Source organism: Esox lucius, chromosome 5 (genome assembly GCF_011004845.1).
Source record: "Esox lucius isolate fEsoLuc1 chromosome 5, fEsoLuc1.pri, whole genome shotgun sequence".
NCBI lineage: Eukaryota > Metazoa > Chordata > Actinopteri > Esociformes > Esocidae > Esox > Esox lucius.
The window spans coordinates 29,962,875-29,983,948 of record NC_047573.1 but is presented as its reverse complement, the minus strand read 5'-3'; the positions used below and the strand labels follow the sequence as shown (position 1 = coordinate 29,983,948).

General features: G+C 41.2%; 2 protein-coding genes across 3 annotated transcripts in view; both read left to right on the top strand.

The window, feature by feature from the left end:
* The window catches only part of LOC105028469 (E3 ubiquitin/ISG15 ligase TRIM25-like), a 61,547-nt gene that overhangs the window by 16,974 nt on the left and 23,499 nt on the right, over window positions 1-21,074 (top strand). The gene's annotated exons all lie outside the window — the stretch shown is intronic.
* On the top strand, window positions 1,201-20,643 carry LOC105028472 (tripartite motif-containing protein 16-like). Of its 2 annotated transcripts, XM_034292109.1 has the most exons (7): window positions 1,201-1,782; window positions 14,172-14,267; window positions 14,735-14,968; window positions 15,094-15,253; window positions 17,655-17,714; window positions 19,146-19,216; window positions 19,516-19,657. In XM_034292109.1, the coding sequence occupies exons 1-7, from the start codon at window positions 1,207-1,209 to the stop codon at window positions 19,570-19,572; spliced, it is 1,254 nt and encodes a 417-aa protein (XP_034148000.1). In that variant the 5' UTR covers window positions 1,201-1,206; the 3' UTR covers window positions 19,573-19,657. The 2 variants fall into 2 exon arrangements, with proteins under 2 accessions (XP_034148000.1, XP_034147999.1); XM_034292108.1 differs by having other exon boundaries at window positions 19,146-20,643.

The window sequence follows — 21,074 nt, the reverse complement described above, 5'->3', positions numbered from 1 at the left end:
TCTTCAGGTTCATTATATTACATCGTAAGTGATTTGTATATAGTAATTCCATTTTTTTTGTAACAACAAATGACCACTCGAGTTCAGATCAGGGAGGCCGTTCCTCCCTATCACTCCTCTCCAGGTGTCTCAATCATTGCCCACGTGTGCGTTGAAGTCCCCCAGCAGAATTATGGAGTCCCCTACTGGAGCCCCATACAGGACTCCATTCAGTGTCTCCAATTAGGCCAAATACTCCAAACTGCTGTTTGGGGCATATGAACAAACAATAGTCAGAGATTCCCCCAACAATCCGTAGACGTAGGGAGGCGACCCTCTCATCCACTGGGGTAAACTCCAACATAGCAGCACTCAGCTGGGGGCTTGTGAGTATCCCAACCCCCGCCCGGTGCCTCACACCCTGGGCAACTCCAGAGAAGAATAAAGTCCATCCCCTATCCAGGAGTACGGTTCCAGAACCGAGACTGTGAGTGGATGTAAGCCCCACCAGATCTAACTGATAGCGCTCCACCTCCCACACAAGTTCCGGCTCCTTCCCCCACAGAGAGGTGATGTTCCACGTCCCCAGAGCCAGCCCCTGCCGCCCGGGTCTGGTCTGTTGAGGCCCCTGGCCTTCACTGCCACCCATATGGCAGCGCACCCGACCCCAGTGGTTCCTCCCATGAGTTGGGATGGAGAGGGGGGGTGCCACATTGATTTTTGGGCTATGCCCGACCGGGCTCAATGGCAAACCCGTCCACCAGGCGCTCGCTGGGCCTGACTCCAGACAGGGTAATTCCTCCTCTTCCTCATTTGTGCAAAGGTTTTTTTTTTAACCATTCTTAGTCTGGCTCCTCTCCTGAGACCACTTTGCCATGTTAAACCCTACCAGGAGCACTGACATTTATTTGTTGACATGCATTCTCTCTCTCTCCATTCACAGACTGTCCTGCTCATCTCTGTGGTTGAATGTTCTGCAGATTTTTCTGGAATATGTTTCTGGAGTAGTGAGAAATTTTGGTCTAGATCTTGAAAATGACATTGCACTGTGAGTGAATTCACTCTCTGACTGTGATAGACCACTCATGCCCTCTACTGGCTAGACTTGTACACTGACATCTGAGTTCATCACAGAATCAGGAAGTTACAGATAAACCAAAAGCCACTCCTCTAAAGAAAAATGTTCATCTATTCTTGTTTTTTTTCTCTGTTTGTGTGTGTGTAAAAATGGGAGAGGACAAAAACTCAATAATTTGTTCGATCTGTCTGGATCTACTGAAGGATCCAGTGACTATTCCCTGTGGACACAGCTACTGTATGGGCTGTATTAAGGGCTGTTTTGATCAGGAATATGAAAAGGGTATCTACAGCTGCCCCCAGTGCAGACAGACCTTCATACCAAGACCTGTTCTAAACAGGAACACCACCCTGGCTGAATTGATGGAGAATCTGAAGAAGACAAGACTCCAAGCTGCTCCTCCTGATCATTATTATGCTGGACCTGGAGATGTGGAGTGTGATTCCTGCACTAGGAGAAAACTCAAAGCCGTCAAGTCCTGTCTGGTGTGTCTGGCCTCTTACTGTGAGACTCACCTCCAGCCTCATTATGAAGTAGCTCCCTTAAAGAAACACAAGTTGGTCCAAGCCTCCAGACAACTACAGGAGAAGATCTGCTCTCATCATGACAAACTACTGGAGGTGTACTGTCGTACTGATCAGCAGTGTATATGTCTGCTCTGTATAATGGATGAACATAAAGGCCATGATACAGTCTCGGCTGCAGCAGAAAGGACAGAAAAACTGGTAATTTAATTATAATTACTCAAAACAACTTTGAATAGCATTTAGCTATATTTCTCATTTTAGAATGTATTGTTAACTCCACATGTGCTTAACTACCTGTAAATTATAGACTAAGGAGAAGTAAGCAACGTTGAAACAAGACTGAGAATCTAATATCAGCTTTACCTGATGTACTCAGATACGATCATTAGAATAAATGGAATGAATGGGGAAACTTCTTTCCTCAAATTGTCTATTGCGGAGAAATATAGAAATCGCAAACTCTGACAAGTATAATGCTGTTAGGGACAGTCTCTGGCATGTATTGACTATAAACAAAGTCCATGTACACACATAGACCACTGATTGGGTGGTGATGTTACATTAATGCAGCTCAAACATGCATTCAAGATTAACAATGTTGTGTATGAAAATTAGCCACAACAGCCTTGAGACACAATAGAGGATTCCTAACGTCTCCGTTTATCTTCAAAATAAAGGTCCATCATGTAAATTTTATGTAAAGAAAGACATTTCTTCAATGAGTGATTTCACTGATTTACTCTTTTATGGGTGGACAATATATAGTTAGGTATTTACAGTCCAGTATGTATGTCAACTACTCATAATGGGCCATGTCCTTATTATCTATATAAAGACCTATCAAAAGAGGATGCTAATAATTGTTTAAACTCGTCTCACTTGTGTTCTGTCAGTTTCACTGAATAAGCTAATACCCTGTTCATGTACTCAGTGTATGTTAGTATGCAAGTAGTAATGTGTGGGGTCTGGTGTTTTTTCACCCACACCCTCCTGCAGTTCCTAACAACCCATCCCAAACACCCCGACTTTATGGACTGGTGGAACTGGATTTTGACCAGTTTTATATATAATTCCACATAGTCAAAAAGTGTATAGAACAGGTGAATTTATGAGGTTGAGAGAGTATACAATTGCTTTACAATTATCAAAGAGAGCAGTTCTCTGGATATTTGAGGTTGAAAGAGCAAGATGCATGCATAGAGGCTGGGGAGGAAGCAAGAAGAGAACTGTGGTACAAATTCACTAAGTATAACTCTTTCAAAGGCAGGTAAAACAGAGAGACTGAATTCTCTTAACACAGATAAGTGAAAGTCTTAGGTACAATTTAAAAAACTAATTTTTAGTAGGTACAAAGGTGTGATAACATCTTACAAAATAACTGACATTTCATCAAAACACGTATATCTGGTCTAAACCAGTCTTATTCCTCAGTTTCAGAAACAGAGATACGTGTCAATAGAACAGCAAAACCAAAAGTATTCAAATGACACCATATACAAGCACATGCTGAAATTTGATATTCCTTCACAGCACCTGACCCTTCGGTTGAAAGTATAGAAAAAACTGCAGTAACATCACATGTGCATTGCCTCTCAAGACACACAAAACTATTCTCTACCGACATGTAGGTTATGTCAATAAATGTGTACAAAAACAGTGAGGGAAAATATTATTTGATCCCCTGCTGATTTTCTACGTTTGCCCACTGACAAAGAAATTATATAATTTTAATGGGAGGTTTATTTGAACAGTGAGAGACAGAATACCAACAAAAAAATTCAGAAAAACGCAGGTCAAATATGTTATAAATTGATTTGCATTTTAATGAGTGAAATATGTATTCGACCCCTCTGCAAATCATGACATAGTACTTGGTGGCAAAACCCTTGTTGGCAATCAGAGGTCAGACGTTTCTTGTAGTTGGCCACCAGGTTTGCACAGATCTCAGGAGGGATTTTGTCCCACTCCTCTTTGCAGATCTTCTCCAAGTCATTACGGTTTCAAGGCTGACGTTTGGCAACTCAAACCTTCAGCTCCCTCCACAGATGTTCTATGGGATTAAAGTCTGGAGACTCGCTAGGCCATTCCAGAATAACAAAAAAATTCAGAAAAACAGATTAATTTAATTTGCATTTTAATGAGTGAAATAGGTTTTTCATCCACTCTCATTCATAAAGATCTCTGGCTCCCAGGTGTCTTTTATACAGGTAACAAACTGAGATTAGGAACACTCCCTTCAAGAGTGTGCTCCTAATCTCAGCTCATTACCTGTATAAAAGACACCTGTCCACAGAAGCAATCAATCAGATTCCAAACTCTCCACCATGGCCAAGACCAAAGAGCTGTCCAAGGATGTCAGAGACAAGATTGTAGACCTACACAAGGCTGGAATGGGCTACAAGATGTATCATTGTATTGTATGCATTATTATTTAACATTATGTCAACATTGCTTAGCCTAATCTGTTAGAAATGAGTAATGTTGGCTACTTAACTTTTTATCCATTTAATTGCTTTAAATTATGGATAATTGAGGATAAAAATTTTGTTCTCATTAAAGAGACCTCCCAGCATGTTGTTTTACGAGTTAGGAGTTGTTAATCGATGCTCCTAGCACACGTTTTGTGCTATAGTGTGCTTACATATGGTATACTTTGTAGACATATTTACAATTTAGGAGGACATTGAATTTTGCTGGTATGTAACTATATCAGGCACTGTAACTTTATTGTAATAGATTATAACGGCATTCCTTGTTGATCTAAAATCCTTCTGGTTGGATTAATTGGTAAACTATGTCAATACTCAGCCATTAAATAAACAGTCACATCAATCAGTTAATCAAATGTAATTTTGTACAGCTCTTTTTACATCAGAAATGATCACGTCTTTATACAGCAGTAATGTTGTAACTATGTGTAAAATTTACTTCATGTTCAGGTAGTGTAGCACAATCTAGTCAAAAGATGAGACGATTGTAAAATAACTACAACGTTAACACTATAGAACATGGCTGAGCAAACTAGCAAAGTGCTAACGAGAACTAACAAACACTTGACTGGCATACAGCAAACTGGAGCCACCTAACATCAGGAACTAGCTTAACGCTTACTCTTTAGATAAATTATACTAATCCTAAGGATACTGTCAGGAGTATTTTGTTCTAAAATAAAAAATGTTAGGAGTATACTGCAGTAACAGATTGAATGCATCACCATCATGGCATTTTACATTCAACATGGGCTTTCTGTCTAGGTCATAATTATAAAATTACTATGCTTTTCTAAGCCACTACATAAACTTTAACAAGCATGTTATCAAACTGTGTGGAAAAGTCCAGTGTACTTTTGTACTTTACCGATCTGGAAAACAGGATAAATGATGAGAAAGTAAACATGCCTTTCCTTGAAAAGTTTCCTTGAAGAGACCATGCAGATGTTTGGATTGTAAACAATGTGATGTGCAGTTCGCGAACGTTTCAATCTTTTTAGTGCCTCGGGACTCACAAGTCCTTTTATCTAGTGACTCGTTGAATTGTATCGTTCATTCAAACATTTGAAAGCAGATTTCTACAACATGCTTCATACCTGGTCCTCCTGCTCAGTTCACCGATAAACATCTATGTACATTTGCAGAGAAAAATTGATCAAGGCAGAAACTTCATAAAGACATGTTTATAATTGATAATTGAACGCAGACTACAATAATTAATATAGTTAATTGATTACTGATTTCATGAAAAAAAAAGATGAGAACAATCACTGAGCCGCTTCTTTTGCCTAAGTAAAAAACACTTGTGAATGACGGATTCTGTCAGTTTTATCATTCAATTGAATGGTTGTTTAGTTCATTTGAACGACTAGCAGAGGAGTTCTACCCCGACCGCTGGCTTCCAGTTGAGTAGCCTACTCTCCGTCCAACAGCTAACATGTTAGTTGATGTTCTCAAAGAAAAGTTGATCAAGCAAGTGTTGAAGTATAACACTTCCCCGAGTTGGTATGATGGATAGGAGAATAACACACAGGAGTCAGGTCAATTATCGTATCGTATATTCCGTTTATTGCAGAAGCTTCTGGAGACAGAGTGTCGCCCCACAATGTCTAAGGATCAACAGTCACATCAGCATTATTTATACTTCAAATACGCCCAAAAGATAGAGGGGTTAAGCTAGCAAAGCAAGTGTGTCATCAGTCCAATTTATGTTCTATACCTTATAAGTATAATGCAGTACAAGCATCTTCTTGCCCTTTGTGGTGTCTTTAACCTGTTTCCTGTTTTTGTCAAAGACAGGCTGTCTGCTCTCCTAAGACTTCCTGTTTTCTGTTTTCAGTTTCCACTCATGATACAGACACTGCTTTATTGCTCACAATAGTTCAACAACTTATTCAATCAATATATCTACACAAGTAGCATTGTACCAACATGTTTGTAACAGGTAATTGGACCCATGGCCTACAGAAATTAATGTAGTATTTGATTTTTGATTATAATGATTAACATACAGTAAAACAAATGTTTGCTTAAGTAGAAAAGACACAAACGACATTATTATGATAACAAACTTGTTACTGAACAACTCGACAAGATCCAAGTCAGTAGAAAGAGTTGAACTTCCCATCACTAGTAAACAATTCCAACGCAATGCGACCACGTCTCTCTGCCCCTTACTGGCCAACCGTACTAAGTGTCCTTCAATATGAAATGTATCCCATTTCAAACAATTCACAAACCCAAATATGATCATACATTTTGTGTGCGTCACATCAATTTGAAGGCGCAAGTAGCCAGTCTACCTTATTAATAATGGTTACCTCACTGTACTCACATTAACAAATTGGATTATCTCTTGAATTATGTATATTACAGTTAGTCGTGAATTTACAACCTATGCGACTTACATCTGCGCAGACTTACGACCGACCACAACCCAAGAAAAAAATAAAAAAAGGTTTCTCGTATGCCAGCCAGCGCGGTGCCGTGCAGGAGGCTGGGCGTACCATAGTTACTGCTGTGAGCGAGCGTAGTAAGCACCGGGTCACTTCCTTGTGCAGATCCCACAGCGATACACTATAGAAAAGTAACGTATTTTCACCAAAATGATCTAAAACACCAGTACAAAAACTACTAAAAGGGGATCCCTATTCAATTCCATAAAAAGTTATATAAAAAAGTAGCAGCCGTTCAGTTGATCACAGTCAATAACATTGTGCAATCCGTCAGTAAGACGCTCAGTTTATGCTTGTTATTGTCAGGGCTGAGGCGAGGAGCAGGAGACGTGGAGTCATTTAGAAACACTGTTTAGTTTAGTATAAATGCGGAAGCACTGACTTGTGCTCACAAACGGTGAGACAATAACACACAAAGCAGAGGGATCATATACACTCACCTAAAGGATTATTAGGAACACCTGTTAAATTTCTCATTAATGCAATTATCTAATCAACCAATCACATGGCAGTTGCTTCAATGCATTTAGGGGTGTGGTCCTGGTCAAGACAATCTCCTGAACTCCAAACTGAATGGTGATTTAAGCATTTTTGAGCGTGGCATGGTTGTTGGTGCCAGACGGGCCAGTCTGAGTATTTCACAATCTGCTCAGTTACTGGGATTTTCACGCACAACCATTTCTAGGGTTTACAAAGAATGGTGTGAAAAGGGAAAAAAATTCAGTATGCGGCAGGCCTTGTTAATGCTAGAGGTCAGAGGAGAATGGGCCGACTGATTCAAGCTGATAGAAGAGCAACTTTGACTGAAATAACCACTCGTTACAACCGAGGTATGCAGCAAAGCATTTGTGAAGCCACAACACGCACAACCTTGAGGCGGATGGGCTACAACAGCAGAAGACCCCACCGGGTACCACTCATCTCCACTACAAATAGGGAAATGAGGCTACAATTTGAATGAGGTCACCAAAATTGGACAGTTGAAGACTGGAAGAATGTTGCCTGGTCTGATGAGTCTCGATTTCTGTTGAGACATTCAGATGGTAGAGTCAGAATTTAGCATAAACAGAATGAGAACATGGATCCATCATGCCTTGATACCACTGTGCAGGCTGGTAGTGGTGGTGTAATGGTGTGGGGGATGTTTTCTTGGCACACTTAGTGCCAATTGGGGATCGTTTAAATGCCACGGCCTACCTGAGCATTGTTTCTGACCATGTCCATCCCTTTATGACCACCATGTACCCATCCTCTGATGGCTACTTCCAGCAGGATAATGCACCATGTCACAAAGCTCGAATCATTTCAAATTGGTTTCTTGAGCATGACAATGAGTTCACTGTACTGAAATGGCCCCCACAGTCACCAGATCTAAACCCCATAGAGCATCTTTGGGATGTAGTGGAACGGGAGCTTCGTGCCCTGGATATGCATCCCACAAATCTCTGCGAGATGCTATCCTATCAATATGGGCCAACATTTCTAAAGAATGCTTTCAGCACCTTGTTGAATCAATGCCATGTAGAATTAAGGCAGTTCTGAAGGCGAAATGGGGTCAAACACAGTATTAGTATGGTGTTCCTAATAATCCTTTAGGTGAGTGTATACTGGGGGGAATGATTAGAATGAGGACCAGGTGCGCTAAACAACGCAATCATCCATCGCCCTCTCCTCCGTGTCATGCCGTCGGGACAGCGTGTCTGCCCTGACGTTCTTGCTCCCCAGCCTGTATGTGAAAGTAAAAACAAACCAGGTGAAGAACATAGTGTGTGTAGCCCCCTCTAACCAGTCCACGCCGACAGGGCTCGAACTACGGCCAACAGCTCACGATCGCCCACGCCGTAATTCCGCTCTGCCGCATTGAGCTTCTGACGTCCACGATGAACTGGAGTGACGAGTCGGGATGGGCCAGGACCAGAGCTGTGGTGAAATGCTGTTTCAGTTCCACAAATGCCTGCTCCGCCTCCGCGGTCCATCGCAACCGGGTCACCCCCCCATCAGAGGTGGATCGGAGCCGCGACCTGGCTAAAGCCCCGAATAAACCTCCGGTAGTAATTCGAGAAGCCTAAGAATCGTTGCACTTAACCGTGGTCGTGTCGGCGAATTACGCATGGCGTCAATGTGATGCTCCTCCATAGTCACACCTGCGCTGGAAAAACGATACCCCAGGAAGGACACAGACGACTGGAAGAACAGACACTTTTTGGCTTTCACGTACAGGTCATGCTCCAACAGTCTAACAAGCACTTTGCTCACCAACGAGACATGCTCAGCCAAGTATATCAGGATGTCATCGATATACACTACCACGCCCTCACATAACATGTCCCTGAACACATCGTTGATGAAGGATTGAAAGACTGATGGGGCATTAATCAAACCGTACGGCATCACTAAATACTCATAATGGCCAGAGTTGGTGCTGAAGGCTGTCTTCCACTTGTCCCCCTCCCAGATATTCTCCTGAGGTCTAATTTTGTGAAAAAGCGGACCTTGTGCATCTTCTTCACCTCTGCAGAGATCAGAGGAAGAGGGTAGCGGAACGGGATGGTGAACATGTTCAGTGCCCTGTAATCGATGCACGGGCACAAACCACCATCCTTCTTTTTCACAAAAAATTTACTTGAGGAGACCTGTGACTTGAAGGGCCTAATGTACCCCTGTTCCAGCGCCTCCTCAACCTACGCGGCCATTGCCGCCGTTTCGGTACGTGACAGTGGATACACACGACCCTTAGGGAGTGCAGCTCTGTCAATGAGTTTTATCGTGCAATCCCCCGGTCTGTGCAGTGGCCTTAGCCTTGGAAAAAAATGCATCCAAGTCCCTGTATTTGGGGGGAATTGGCATGGTGGGAGCATTGTCTGGACTTTCCACCATGGACGAGCCAATGGAAACACCCAAACACCTACCTTGACACTTCCACGACCACCCCGAAAGTCTTGACTAGACCAAGAAATGACTGGGTCATGGAGAGACAACCTGGGGAAACCCAACACGACAGGGCATGTGGGAGAGTCGATGACGTGGATGGAGAGGGTTTCACTATGCCGGCTGCCGGTGACCATGAGGAGAGGGATAGTGCATTGGGTGACCAAACCCGACCTAAGCGGCTGGTTGTCCAAAGCTCTTACGGGTAGGGGGGTGGTAAGGACCTGAAGGGGAATGTGTGAGTGTAGAGCGAAGGACTTATCAATGAAATTCCCAGCAGCGCTCAAGTCTACCAGGGCCTTATACTGGGAAAGCAACGGAAAACCAGGGAAGTCAACAGGAACAGTGCACAGGGAGAGAGGAGAGGCAAGGTGTGAATGGGCATGTGCTACCTGGGGTGACGTGGATGTGTCGTGCCTGTCACCTCTCAACTCAGGGTAGGAACAGTATGGTACAAGATCTTGCGATACATGGCCCCATCCATCCTCCCCTCAATACGGTGCAGTCGTCCTGTCCCCTTTGCAGAAAAGCATCCCCAAAGAATAATGTTTCCACCTCCATGCTTCACGGTTGGGATGGTGTTCTTGGGGTTGTACTCATCCTTCTTCTTCCTCCAAACACAGTGGCCCTCATTTATCAAAAGTGCGTACACCAAATTTCCAGCGTACACCTGACGTACACCCAAAACCACAGTGACTTTGAGATTTATCAATATGGACGTTGGCATACGGCACTCTCAAATCCTACGCCAGCTCAGGAGGTGGTGTACGCACGTTTTGAGTTAGTGCGGAAATGCGCATGTTGAGTTATATGTTCTCATCATTTATGTTATATTATGTTGTTTAATTATGATACTGACTGTTGTATACCCAAAATTGTGCAAGAGTTAATTGTGCGCATGTGTGAAGAGACGGGACTTTTATTTTGACCTGTCTCAAGTAAAAAATGTGTAGCCGTATACTCAGCCCCTGCTGCTGTTCCCTCGTGCACTGATGTTATGCCAGTGCAGAGATGTAAACTGAAAATAAAACAGTATTAATAGTTATATTTGGAGTGATCTTTGGTGGATGGATGACAACAAAATATTGCACATGGACATGGCGGAGAGAAATGAAACCTTAACAGCGCAGAAAAGAAAATCCTAACGCACTGACAAACTAAAAGATGTGATATATTATGACCTACTGTAAAAAAAACAACAACAACATAATTACAAACTTCAGTGTTTATTTTTGTGCAACATGGACTTCAAGGTTTCATTTGTGTGACTTTACCAAAGCATTTGACTTAAATGTATTCCTTCAGATGCGAGTCTGTGCGCTTTACATGACGTTTCAGGGTTAGGCCCGGCAGTTGCGCATGGACTGGGTTCAGTAATAAAAGGCTGACAAAATAATATAATTCAGACTGACAAAATAATAAAAATGACATTCTTCTTCTTTTAGACAATAATAGAAATAATAATAATAACGACATTCTTCTTCTAAATAACAATAAACGTCATTGATAAATATCATGAAATAATAAGACGAATATTACAAATTGTCATGCAGTTATTAATGTGAATGAATGGTACTCCACATCACATCATCATCTTTTATTCCGCTTTTTAAACTGCCAAATGAAACAATTTTATTTCTTTCTACCTCCCTGGTGATCGTCTCAATCTCCACGTCAGAGAAGTTTCTCTTTTTTGCCGTCTTCCGTGTGTCCATGGCGTAAAATGAGGGCGTGGGGGAAGCGGAGACTTGAATATATAGGGGCGTGTTATTCTAATGACGATCGTTTTCATCCGCGGCATTTATCAAGGGAAGGTATTGCGTACACCTGGATTTTAAAGGTACGCACAGTTTCATAAATCAGGCGATGAGAGGAGTGTAAGCAAAATCTTGCGCCAACATATACGCCCGTTTCTACGCAAGAATGATAAATGAGGGCCAGTGAGTGGAGTTTAGACCAAAAAGCTCTATTTTTGTCTCATCAGACTACATGATCTTCTCCCATTCCTCCTCTGGATCATCCAGATGGTCATTGGCAAACTTCAGATGGGCCTGTACATGCGCTGGCTTGAGCAGGGGGTCCTTGCGTGCGCTGCAGGATTTTAATCCATGACGCCATAGTGTGTTACTAATGGTTTTCTTTGAGACTGTGGTCCCAGCTCTCTTCAGGTCATTGACCAGGTCCTGCCATGTAGTTCTGGGCTGATCCCTCACTTTCCTCATGATCATTGATGCCCCACGAGGTTAGATCTTGCATGGAGTCCCAGACCAAGGGAGATTGACCGTCATCTTGAACTTCTTAAATTTTTTTATAATTGTGCCAACAGTTGTTGCCTTCTCACCAAGCTGCATGCCTATTCTCCTGTAGCCCATCCCAGCCTTGTACAGGTCTACTTTTATCCCTGATGTCCTTACACAGCTCTCTGGTCTTGGCCATTGTGGAGAGGTTGGAGTCTGTTTGATTGAGTGTGTGGACAGGTGTCTTTTATACAGGTAACAAGTTCAAACAGGTGCAGTTAATACAGGTAATGAGTGGAGAACAAGAAAAACGAACAGGTCTGTGAGAGCCGCAATTCTTAGATTCCGTCTCTCATGAAGTGTACTTATGATAGAAATGACAGACCTCTACATGCATTGTAAGAAGGAAAACCTGCAAACTCGGCAGTGTATCAAATACTTGTTCTCCCCACTGTATGTGACAACCATGAACAGTCTAAAGCAATCTAAGGCCTAACCTAAAACAGTCCATCTAATACAGTTATTTTGCAGAATAATGGATAAAATAAGAATAGAGTAATATTAATCTTTAACCAAGCACCAAGACTCTACTGTGCTGCATACAGATTCCACATTAAACGTATTCATGTATTCATCCCTATTCTCACTCAGTCTCTGTGTGATGTTCGGCTCAGACTTGAGTTTGGGCAGAAAGAGCTTGGCTACCACGTGAACTTTGGTCAGCCCTGCTTGAATATCAGATGCATCTAAGCCTTGACCAGCACATGTTTCAGTCATAGTGTTAAAACTGTCTCCACAATCTCATCATGATGGGTCTAAAAACAATTATCAGGTGGGTCCAGACATGAATGTCTTCTCTGGCTCGGGTGGTCCACTTCACATCCAATGCATGCTTTGTGGAGAATAGCTGCAACAAATTTTTACAGGATCATACCCAATGTTACTTTCATGATCTTTAAAACCTTGCGGTGCAAGGCTTTTGTCCATTTGTGATAAATCTTATCAGCATTTGAAAGGTATGATAGATTAAGAGGTCCAACTGATCACCAAGCCGGTCAAGCTAATGGTAGTTTCTTGGTGGGTATAACGGTGGAGTCAAGCTGTCAGGGTCCGGGGTACCATAGCGGGGTTCAGTGTTGTCATCTGTTATGGACATTTTTAACTAAGGTACATTTGAGAAATGTCTGACTTTCTATTGCCTGGTATGTAAATCTTTAATATGATTGTGACACACATGTCTGTATAATATCAGAGGATTATTAGGCACTCTGACCATGTTCCTCTGCCTAGACCAAGAAGGGTATCAGCCCTTTCCTCCTTAGGAATGAAGGAGAGGGGGATCTGGTATTTGCCTAGGGGGCATCATTGACTGGTGTCAGCAGATTATAAGGTTACTCATTAATCTGCGCATCTATATAACTCATCAGGGCATCCATTGTCTGTCTGTATGCTGTAAGAGCTCTTTAGAGTTCAAGAGGTTACCCATGTGGGGGAGGACAGCGTGCCTCTTGTGTGAAGCCTAGGTATTGACAGAACAAAGGAAATGTGTTTTATTGAGAAGACAGATGAGCAGCATCTGACCACACCCCTGTTTCCACTATAAGTACTGATGATTGTCATTTATTAAGTTAGAGACTCCTCAGATTATTATTTTGTAAGTGTTTGACGCGTCTCTCTATTTGCAAATAAACAGTTAAATTGTGCCAAGAGAATTTTCTCTCGGTACTTACTCCTTTAAATGTTCTGATCGATGAAATTACCATCACACATCCTACGCATCACACAGCCACTCCTCAGCCTTGGGTTCTTCAAACACCGGTTGGTTGTATTCTTGAGACATGTTTCGTAAAGTCAGCCGGCTGCTTGATAGTCACAGGCCGACTGTGTTAGCTAAAGACGGGGCTTCAGGGTTGTACGTCAGTCGAACAGTGCACAGTCGCAGTCACACTCTAACACACCGACATTATCAGGAAATAGTTCCAATCTAACAGAGTCACACTGTTTCATTCGGTCAATTACTTTAAACAGTACATCTACCGTATTATGTGTGCCCTGTTTTGGGCCCAAATAAAACACTTTTCGAAAGGTGGTCCATAAACTGGCATTGAAGACCATTTGATCAGGTACACCAGCCTTAAACTCTTGGCCTTCGGGTAATTCATAAAATATAACCTCCAGTATCTCAGGTTTGAAAATGTATCCATCGATCCGCTCATCGTCCAACTTCAACTCTTGTGCCAACATATACCAGTGTAGTTGATAAATTCAGGGTAAACTCTGCATCGGTTTCTTTGGGGCTGGCATGCTGATCGAGTCATTGTCTTCCATTTGTAATCTCTTGCCCACTTGCTAAACAGTAGTTAAGCTGTTTGATTTCAGTAGTGCGTACGTAAGTTTACGTACCTGCAGAATTCCACTGAGTTTGTAAATTCAAGATCCTGCAGTTAAATGTTTCTTAATAAAAATGTCTTCTGCAGAAACAGTTGTGGGAGAAACATCAGACTTCCCAGAAGAGAATCCAGGAGGGAGAGAAAGAGATTCAGGAGCTGAGACAGGCTGTGGACACTCTGAAGGTGAGTATTGAGGCTGCTAAAGGCATATTGTAAAATGGAGAGACACAGGGAACGGACACAAAGGGAGTTTGTTCAGGGGCCTGGTGGGCATTTTATTAACAAAAAGAGAACAGGAGGTGAAGAAGAAATTAAAACCAATTATTCTCTTTTCCATTTTCCTCTGCTTCTGGCCTTTGCCCCGATCTGCTCCCTGGGAGGCCTTAAATGCCTCCCTTGACGAGGTCACAAGGGGAGACAAATGAAAAATAGTTTTCTTTTAGTTATTTTATTTTCCGAATCTATTCAGTCAGTTATTATCTCGTCAACTGCCACTGAAAAATAGGTATTTAACAAATATTTTGGTCACTATTTTTGTTGACAAAATTACCACTGCTGTACATACTGTTTATTTTAACATGTGGTTCTGATGAAAGCTGAGTGAATGAGCTTGTTAAATGGACCCCTCCTCTCACTATGCGTCCTAACAGCGCTCTGCACAGGCAGCAGTGGAGGACAGTGAGAGGATCTTTAATGTGCTGATCTGCTCCATTGAGAGAAGACGCTCTGAGTTGAAAGAGCTGATCAGAGCTCAGGAGAAGACTGAAGTGAGTCGAGCTGAAGGACTCTTGGAGCAACTGGGACTGGAGGTTGCTGAGCTGAGGAGGAGAGATGTTGAGCTAAAACAACTTTCAGACACAGAGGATCACATCCATTTCCTCCAGGTGACATCACTAACTTACCTTACAATACTCTAACGGCTGCTTCTTGAGTTATTTCCCAGTAAAATGGGCTTTAAATCACTGTTTGTCTTTCTCAAAACGTTCTACTATTTTCTTTCTGTCTGTAGAATTTCCAGTCTCTCTGTGTCTCTCCTGTACATGAGGTCTTACCCAGCCTCACTATCTATCCACACATCTCCTTTGAGCATTTAAAGAAATCAATTTCTGGACTGAAAGATCAACTAGAGGATGTATTCAAGAAGGAAATGGACAAGATATCATGGAAAGGTTGGTCAAAGTAATTTTATCGTCAATCAAAAACATTTTTACAGAAAAATATCTAATGCTATAGTTCAAAGGCATATTGAAAAGTATGTAATTAAAATTATCTACTCAGAAGTAGATAATTAATTATGGAAAATACACATACAGGGTTAATACATTAGCTAATCCTTCTGTGGTCTCACAACCCACAAGCAACATTTGTAAATGCTTTACAGATTTGTATTTTATTTTTTACATATTCACACATTACATTTTTATTTGTGAAACATGATTACATATTTACAGATAATGTTTTTATTTACTAAATATGTTTTCACCTTTACAAATCCTAATTTTGAGTTGTGATGAATATACACACAGATTTTCTATATATATATTTACGAATATTGAGACATCTAATTCCATAGACTATGGCTACACTGGGTAAAAGTGTTTTACGTTTTGCCGTTTTATACAACTAATGATGTTGAAAACATGTATCCTTTCTTTGTGTGTACGCTCTGTTATTGTGCTACGTTAGCATGTTGTTAGCATTCCTCCTCTGTGCTCCGGACATTTGCCTATCCATCTCGTGCATACCGAAATGTACATGCCCACATAATCCTTTTGATTTGCTAGAATACGTAACAGTTACTTTCCCCTGATTGTGTAAAAGAAAACATTCTGCCTAGCAACATCCTTCCATTAGTTGATGGAGCACTGAATTTCGAAAATCATGTTTCATTGGTAAGGTGTGCCTTAGGGTTAGTTTGCACTGGATGGAGGACAACAACCAGGAAATGTGTTACGTAAACACAACGCACATGACAATTTTCAGTGGAATCTCAGGAAAACAGCAAAGAAAACTGAATCTCTCTATCATAAACCGTTTTGAAAATGTGTAATACTAAGTCATTATTGGGCGAATGTTTCTTGCCTGTAATCGAACCCACAATTGCTGATGCTCCAGATACTCAACTAGTCAAAACAAGACCAGTTTTATAGCTTCTTTAATCAGCACACAATAAACTTAGATTAGTAAACAACCTGCCATTGGAACACAAGACGGATGGTTGCTGATAATGGGCTTCTGTATGCCTAGGTACAAGCCTGTTCCCAAAAATGTTGGGACGCTGTGTAAAATGCAAATAAAAACAGAATGCAATCATGTGCAACTTATTTATCCCTATATTTAATTGAAAATAGTACAAACACACAAACACAACATATTTTCTTCACATGTTACACAGCACATAAAAAATCTGCCATTTCCAGCGAAAATAGTCATTCACAACATTAACAATGTCTACACTGTATTTCTTATTCCCCTGAGTGGTCCGAGGGAATTTCAGCCAGATTTAACTTATTGGACATTTTGGGTCCTAGATTCATATCTGTAACAGACACAACCTATTATGATGTATCCTGGTAATCACAACCCCCTTGGCTACAATAAAACACATAAAAACAGACTTCTGGGTCACCAAACATAAAACAACATTTTGGATTTCTATAATTTATAAACTCAGAAAAATTACCAACTTCTTCCCAAAAACTCAAGAACATTCCCAAACTATGTTGACAGAATATTTTTTTATATCATATTTATAATACAAATGATGTATTACGGTGAAATACATCATATATAGTGATATATATATATATATATATATATATATATATATATATATATATAGTTACCCTTGTAATCCTACACATTAGCCTTTCTATGATGCATGGTCAATGTCGTTGCCTGGTGAAAAGTTTTCTTCCTGCAGGCTGTGGTTCCCTTAGCAACCCAAACTATACACGGACTACACGGAACGCTTCACGAAGGTGGCTACATAAAATATACCATTAAAACCGGATGATTATGGCGATTCAATTTTCATTAATATTTATGCAAATGAGCACAGAGCGCTCCATCCGCAGATCCGCGGATTGAGACCCTGGATGGTTTAATTTGATGTTATTTTAATGTACAAAATATTTGCTTTTCTTTCAAAAAGAAGGACATTTCTAAGTGACCCCGAACTTTTGAACAGTGGTGTACATGAAGCATACTCATGTCTAAGCACTTGGACATCTATGTTTGACATCACTGTCACATGGAAGGAGGAGGAGCAGAAGATAGGAGGAAAATGGAAGGATGAGAGTGGAAGAAGGTGCATGAAGAAGCTGGAGGAGGAATTATTTCAATACCAGCACCAAATCTGTGTAGATTTCTGAGATCTCTCAACAAGTATTATCACTATAGCACTTTGGTATTAGTTAGTGACAAACATATAAGCTAAGCAGGGCTGGACTGGGATACCTAAAACATATCTGTAGCTATGTGTACAGATATAGTATTTTTCTATATATAGTATAGTACAGTTGTGTCCACAAGAATAATGCAGCCCTGTGATTCTCTCTTTCACCATAGTGACTACAGTTCAGATTGAAAGCCCTGCTGAGCCCAAGACCAGAGAGGATTTCTTAACATGTGAGGAAATACAATCACACACACAGACCAACGCACACATCACACAATGCCACTAATTAATTCCAACGTATATGCACATGCATACACATGTACAAGCATACAGTGGATATAAAAAGTCTACACACCCCTGTTAAAATGCCAGGTTTTGTGATGTAAAAGAATGAGACAAAGATAAATCATGTCAGAACCATTTCCACTTTTAATGTGACCTATAATGTGAACAATTTAATTGAAAAACAAACTGAAATCTTTGAGGGGGATTTTAACAGGGGTGTGTAGACTTTTTATATCCACTGTATGTACTCACACAAAAGCATTTACAGGCATTCATACAATTCATGTGTACTGTAGTCTGTGATGCATGCACAGAAAGATGACAGAGATACAGTACATTATTGCACCTCAATGGAAAAGTAGCATAGTCTTCACTTTAAACTTTTTGAAAGGAGGCAGGACTTCCTTTTTGAAAGGTGGTATTTTTTTTATTTCACAGTGCCCATTTCGAGTTTACTTATCATTTCAACAAGTGGCTTCAAAGTGAATTCTAAGTTGGTTTTGTATGTTTAGTGTCTTCTCACAGTTGAAAATCAGTTCATATAAAGTCTATACATTCTTAATGGGAATATCTATATTGTATGTGGTGCCCAAGGTGGTGGAGGGGTGCAGACGCTTCTCATGGGGTTGATGATGTTTCAAAAGGTGTGTGTGTGTTTTAGTTGTATCACTTTTTAGTTTCTGTCTGTGTGTGTGGGGTTCATTTATTAACTTTTTAGTTTCTGTCTGTGTGTGTGTGTCATGGTTTAGCTGGTACAGCCTTATGCTGTGCCGGTAATTTCATGTTTCCCAGTTTACACAAACACATTCCGGACATGTAAATTGTGTCTTCATCATTTATTACTCACACCTGATTCCCCTTGTTCCATTATTTGTTCGTATAAATGTGTCCTCTGCTGGTCCTTTGTCTTCGTTCGTGGTCGCTGTTAAGTGTCAGCGCTTTATGTTGTTTCAGTTTGTTTTGTATTCTGTGTTTATTTCATTAAATTGATGATCAAATGCCTGCGCCTGGTTCATCCTCTCCACCACCACATTACAGTGTGTGTGTAGTTGGGTGTTTGTGTGTGGAGTTCATTAATTAACTTTTTAGTTCCTCCCTGGGTTAATCCCAATGTCTTGTAGGGATTATTTGACAAGTCATTTTTTAAGTGAGTGATACTGGTCTTGGGTCATCTATATTATTTATGAAAAATATGATTTTTAAGACATAGTGTGCAGATAGTTCAAGGTTCAAATAATAAGTAAACTGGATATGGGAACTCCTGCATTCTGTCAAAAATTCGATGTGTAGAATATACTACTACTTTCTTTCATTCACAGTAATTCACACAAAAACACATTGCCACTTACACTGCCCCCTTATTTTCATCTTCTCAGACTCTTGGAACCTGACATTGGATCCCAATACAGCGAATCAGTACCTGTGTCTGTCTAATGGGAACAGAGAGGTGACACAGACTTTTAAGGTCCAGTCCTATCCTGACCATCCAGACAGATTTACCTCCTACTACCAAGTGCTGTGTAGAGAGGGTCTGTCTAGAGTCTGTTACTGGGAGGTACAGTGGAGTGAGTTATGGGTTGGTGTAGCTGTCTCTTATAAAGATATAAGCAGGAAAGGAAGTGGTAATAATGTTAAGTGTGTGTTTGGTCATAATGATCAGTCCTGGAGATTATACTGCTCTAAATCCAGTTGTTGTTTCTACCACAATAATAACCGGACTGATATCCCTGTTCCCTGCTCCTCCAGAGTAGGAGTGTATCTGAACCACAGGGCAGGAACTCTGTCCTTCTACAGTGTCTCTGAAACAATGACCCTCCTCTACAGAGTCCAGACCACATTCACCCAGCCACTCTATCCTGGGTTCACTGTTTACGGATCTGTGAAGATACTGACATCTATTCAGAGATAGATTTATCAGCTTGCTGGTGTCAATGGATTGTTTGACTGTTAATTTGAGATTACAGATCTCAAAGAGTAAAGTATGTTGTGGTTATGAATTTGCTTGTACAGAGTTGTCAATCAAACCAAGTGCAACAAAGTGAGCCTAAGCCCTAGATTCCTGAATACACATGAACACAATGTGACATGCATGGACTTCAATGGTATAGAGAGTTGATATTATGACCTGTTTTTTCACTCGTCTTTGATTTGAGTGTGTGTATAAAAAAGAGTGTGAATTTTTTAACAGAACGATTAATAATTTTTATTGTAAACATCTTTGAAAATAATTGATTTATTGACAGTGTAGAATGTTTCTTTTTAATTTAATTCCAGATGAAGGTAGAATAACATCTCATGTTTGATCATCTGGTATTTCTACACTATCTGGACATTAACCTGTTAGGGGAGTAAATCACAGTGGACTAAGAGTGTTTTCCATGTCTTGTGGTGACTATTCAGAAATGGGTCAGTACAGATGTAGTTGATATACACTGGCCAAAAGAATTAAGATAACACAATCATCACAGTATAACACCAAGTTAATTAAACTTCAGGGATATCAATTTGTCCAGTTAGGAAGCATAAGCGATTGTGAATCAATGTCACCTGTTTTAGTGCAAGTGGAAGTAACAACAGGTGTACTGGAGGGGCAACAGTAAGGCAACCCAGAAAAAAGGAATGGTTTTGCACATGGTGGCCAGAGACAATTGCTCTCTCCTTATCCTTCCTGACAGATTCTTCTCTAGTTTAGCATTTTTCTAGTGTCCTTGTCACTGCTGGTAATATGAGGCGGTACATGCAGCCCATTCAGGTTGGACAGGCAGTCCAGCTCCTTCAGGATGGCATCAATAAGTGCCGCCGCTAGAAGGTTTGCTGTGTCTCCCAGTACAGTCTCAAGAGCATGGAGGAAATGGGCCGTTACACGAGGAGAGCTGGACAGGGCCGTAGAAGGGCATTAACCCAGCAGCAGGACCGGTATCTGCTCCTTTGTGCATGGATAAACAGGAGGAGCACTGCCAGAGCCCTACAAATTGACCTACAGCAGGCTGATGGTGTGCATGTTCCTAACGAAACTGTCAGAAATGGACTCTATGAGGGTGGCATGAGTGCCTGAAGTCCTCTAGTGAGACCTGTGCTCACAGCCCAGCACCGTACAGCTTCGACAGAGACCAGAATTGACAGGTCCCCAATTTGTGCCCCATTCTCTACACAGATGAGAGCTGGTTTACACTGAGAACATGTGACAGATGTAAAAGAGTCTGGAGACTCCTTGGTGAACATTATGTTGCCTGCAGCATCATCCAGCATGACCAGTTTGGCGGTGGGTCAGTGATGGTCTGGGGAGGCATATCCGTGGAGGGTCG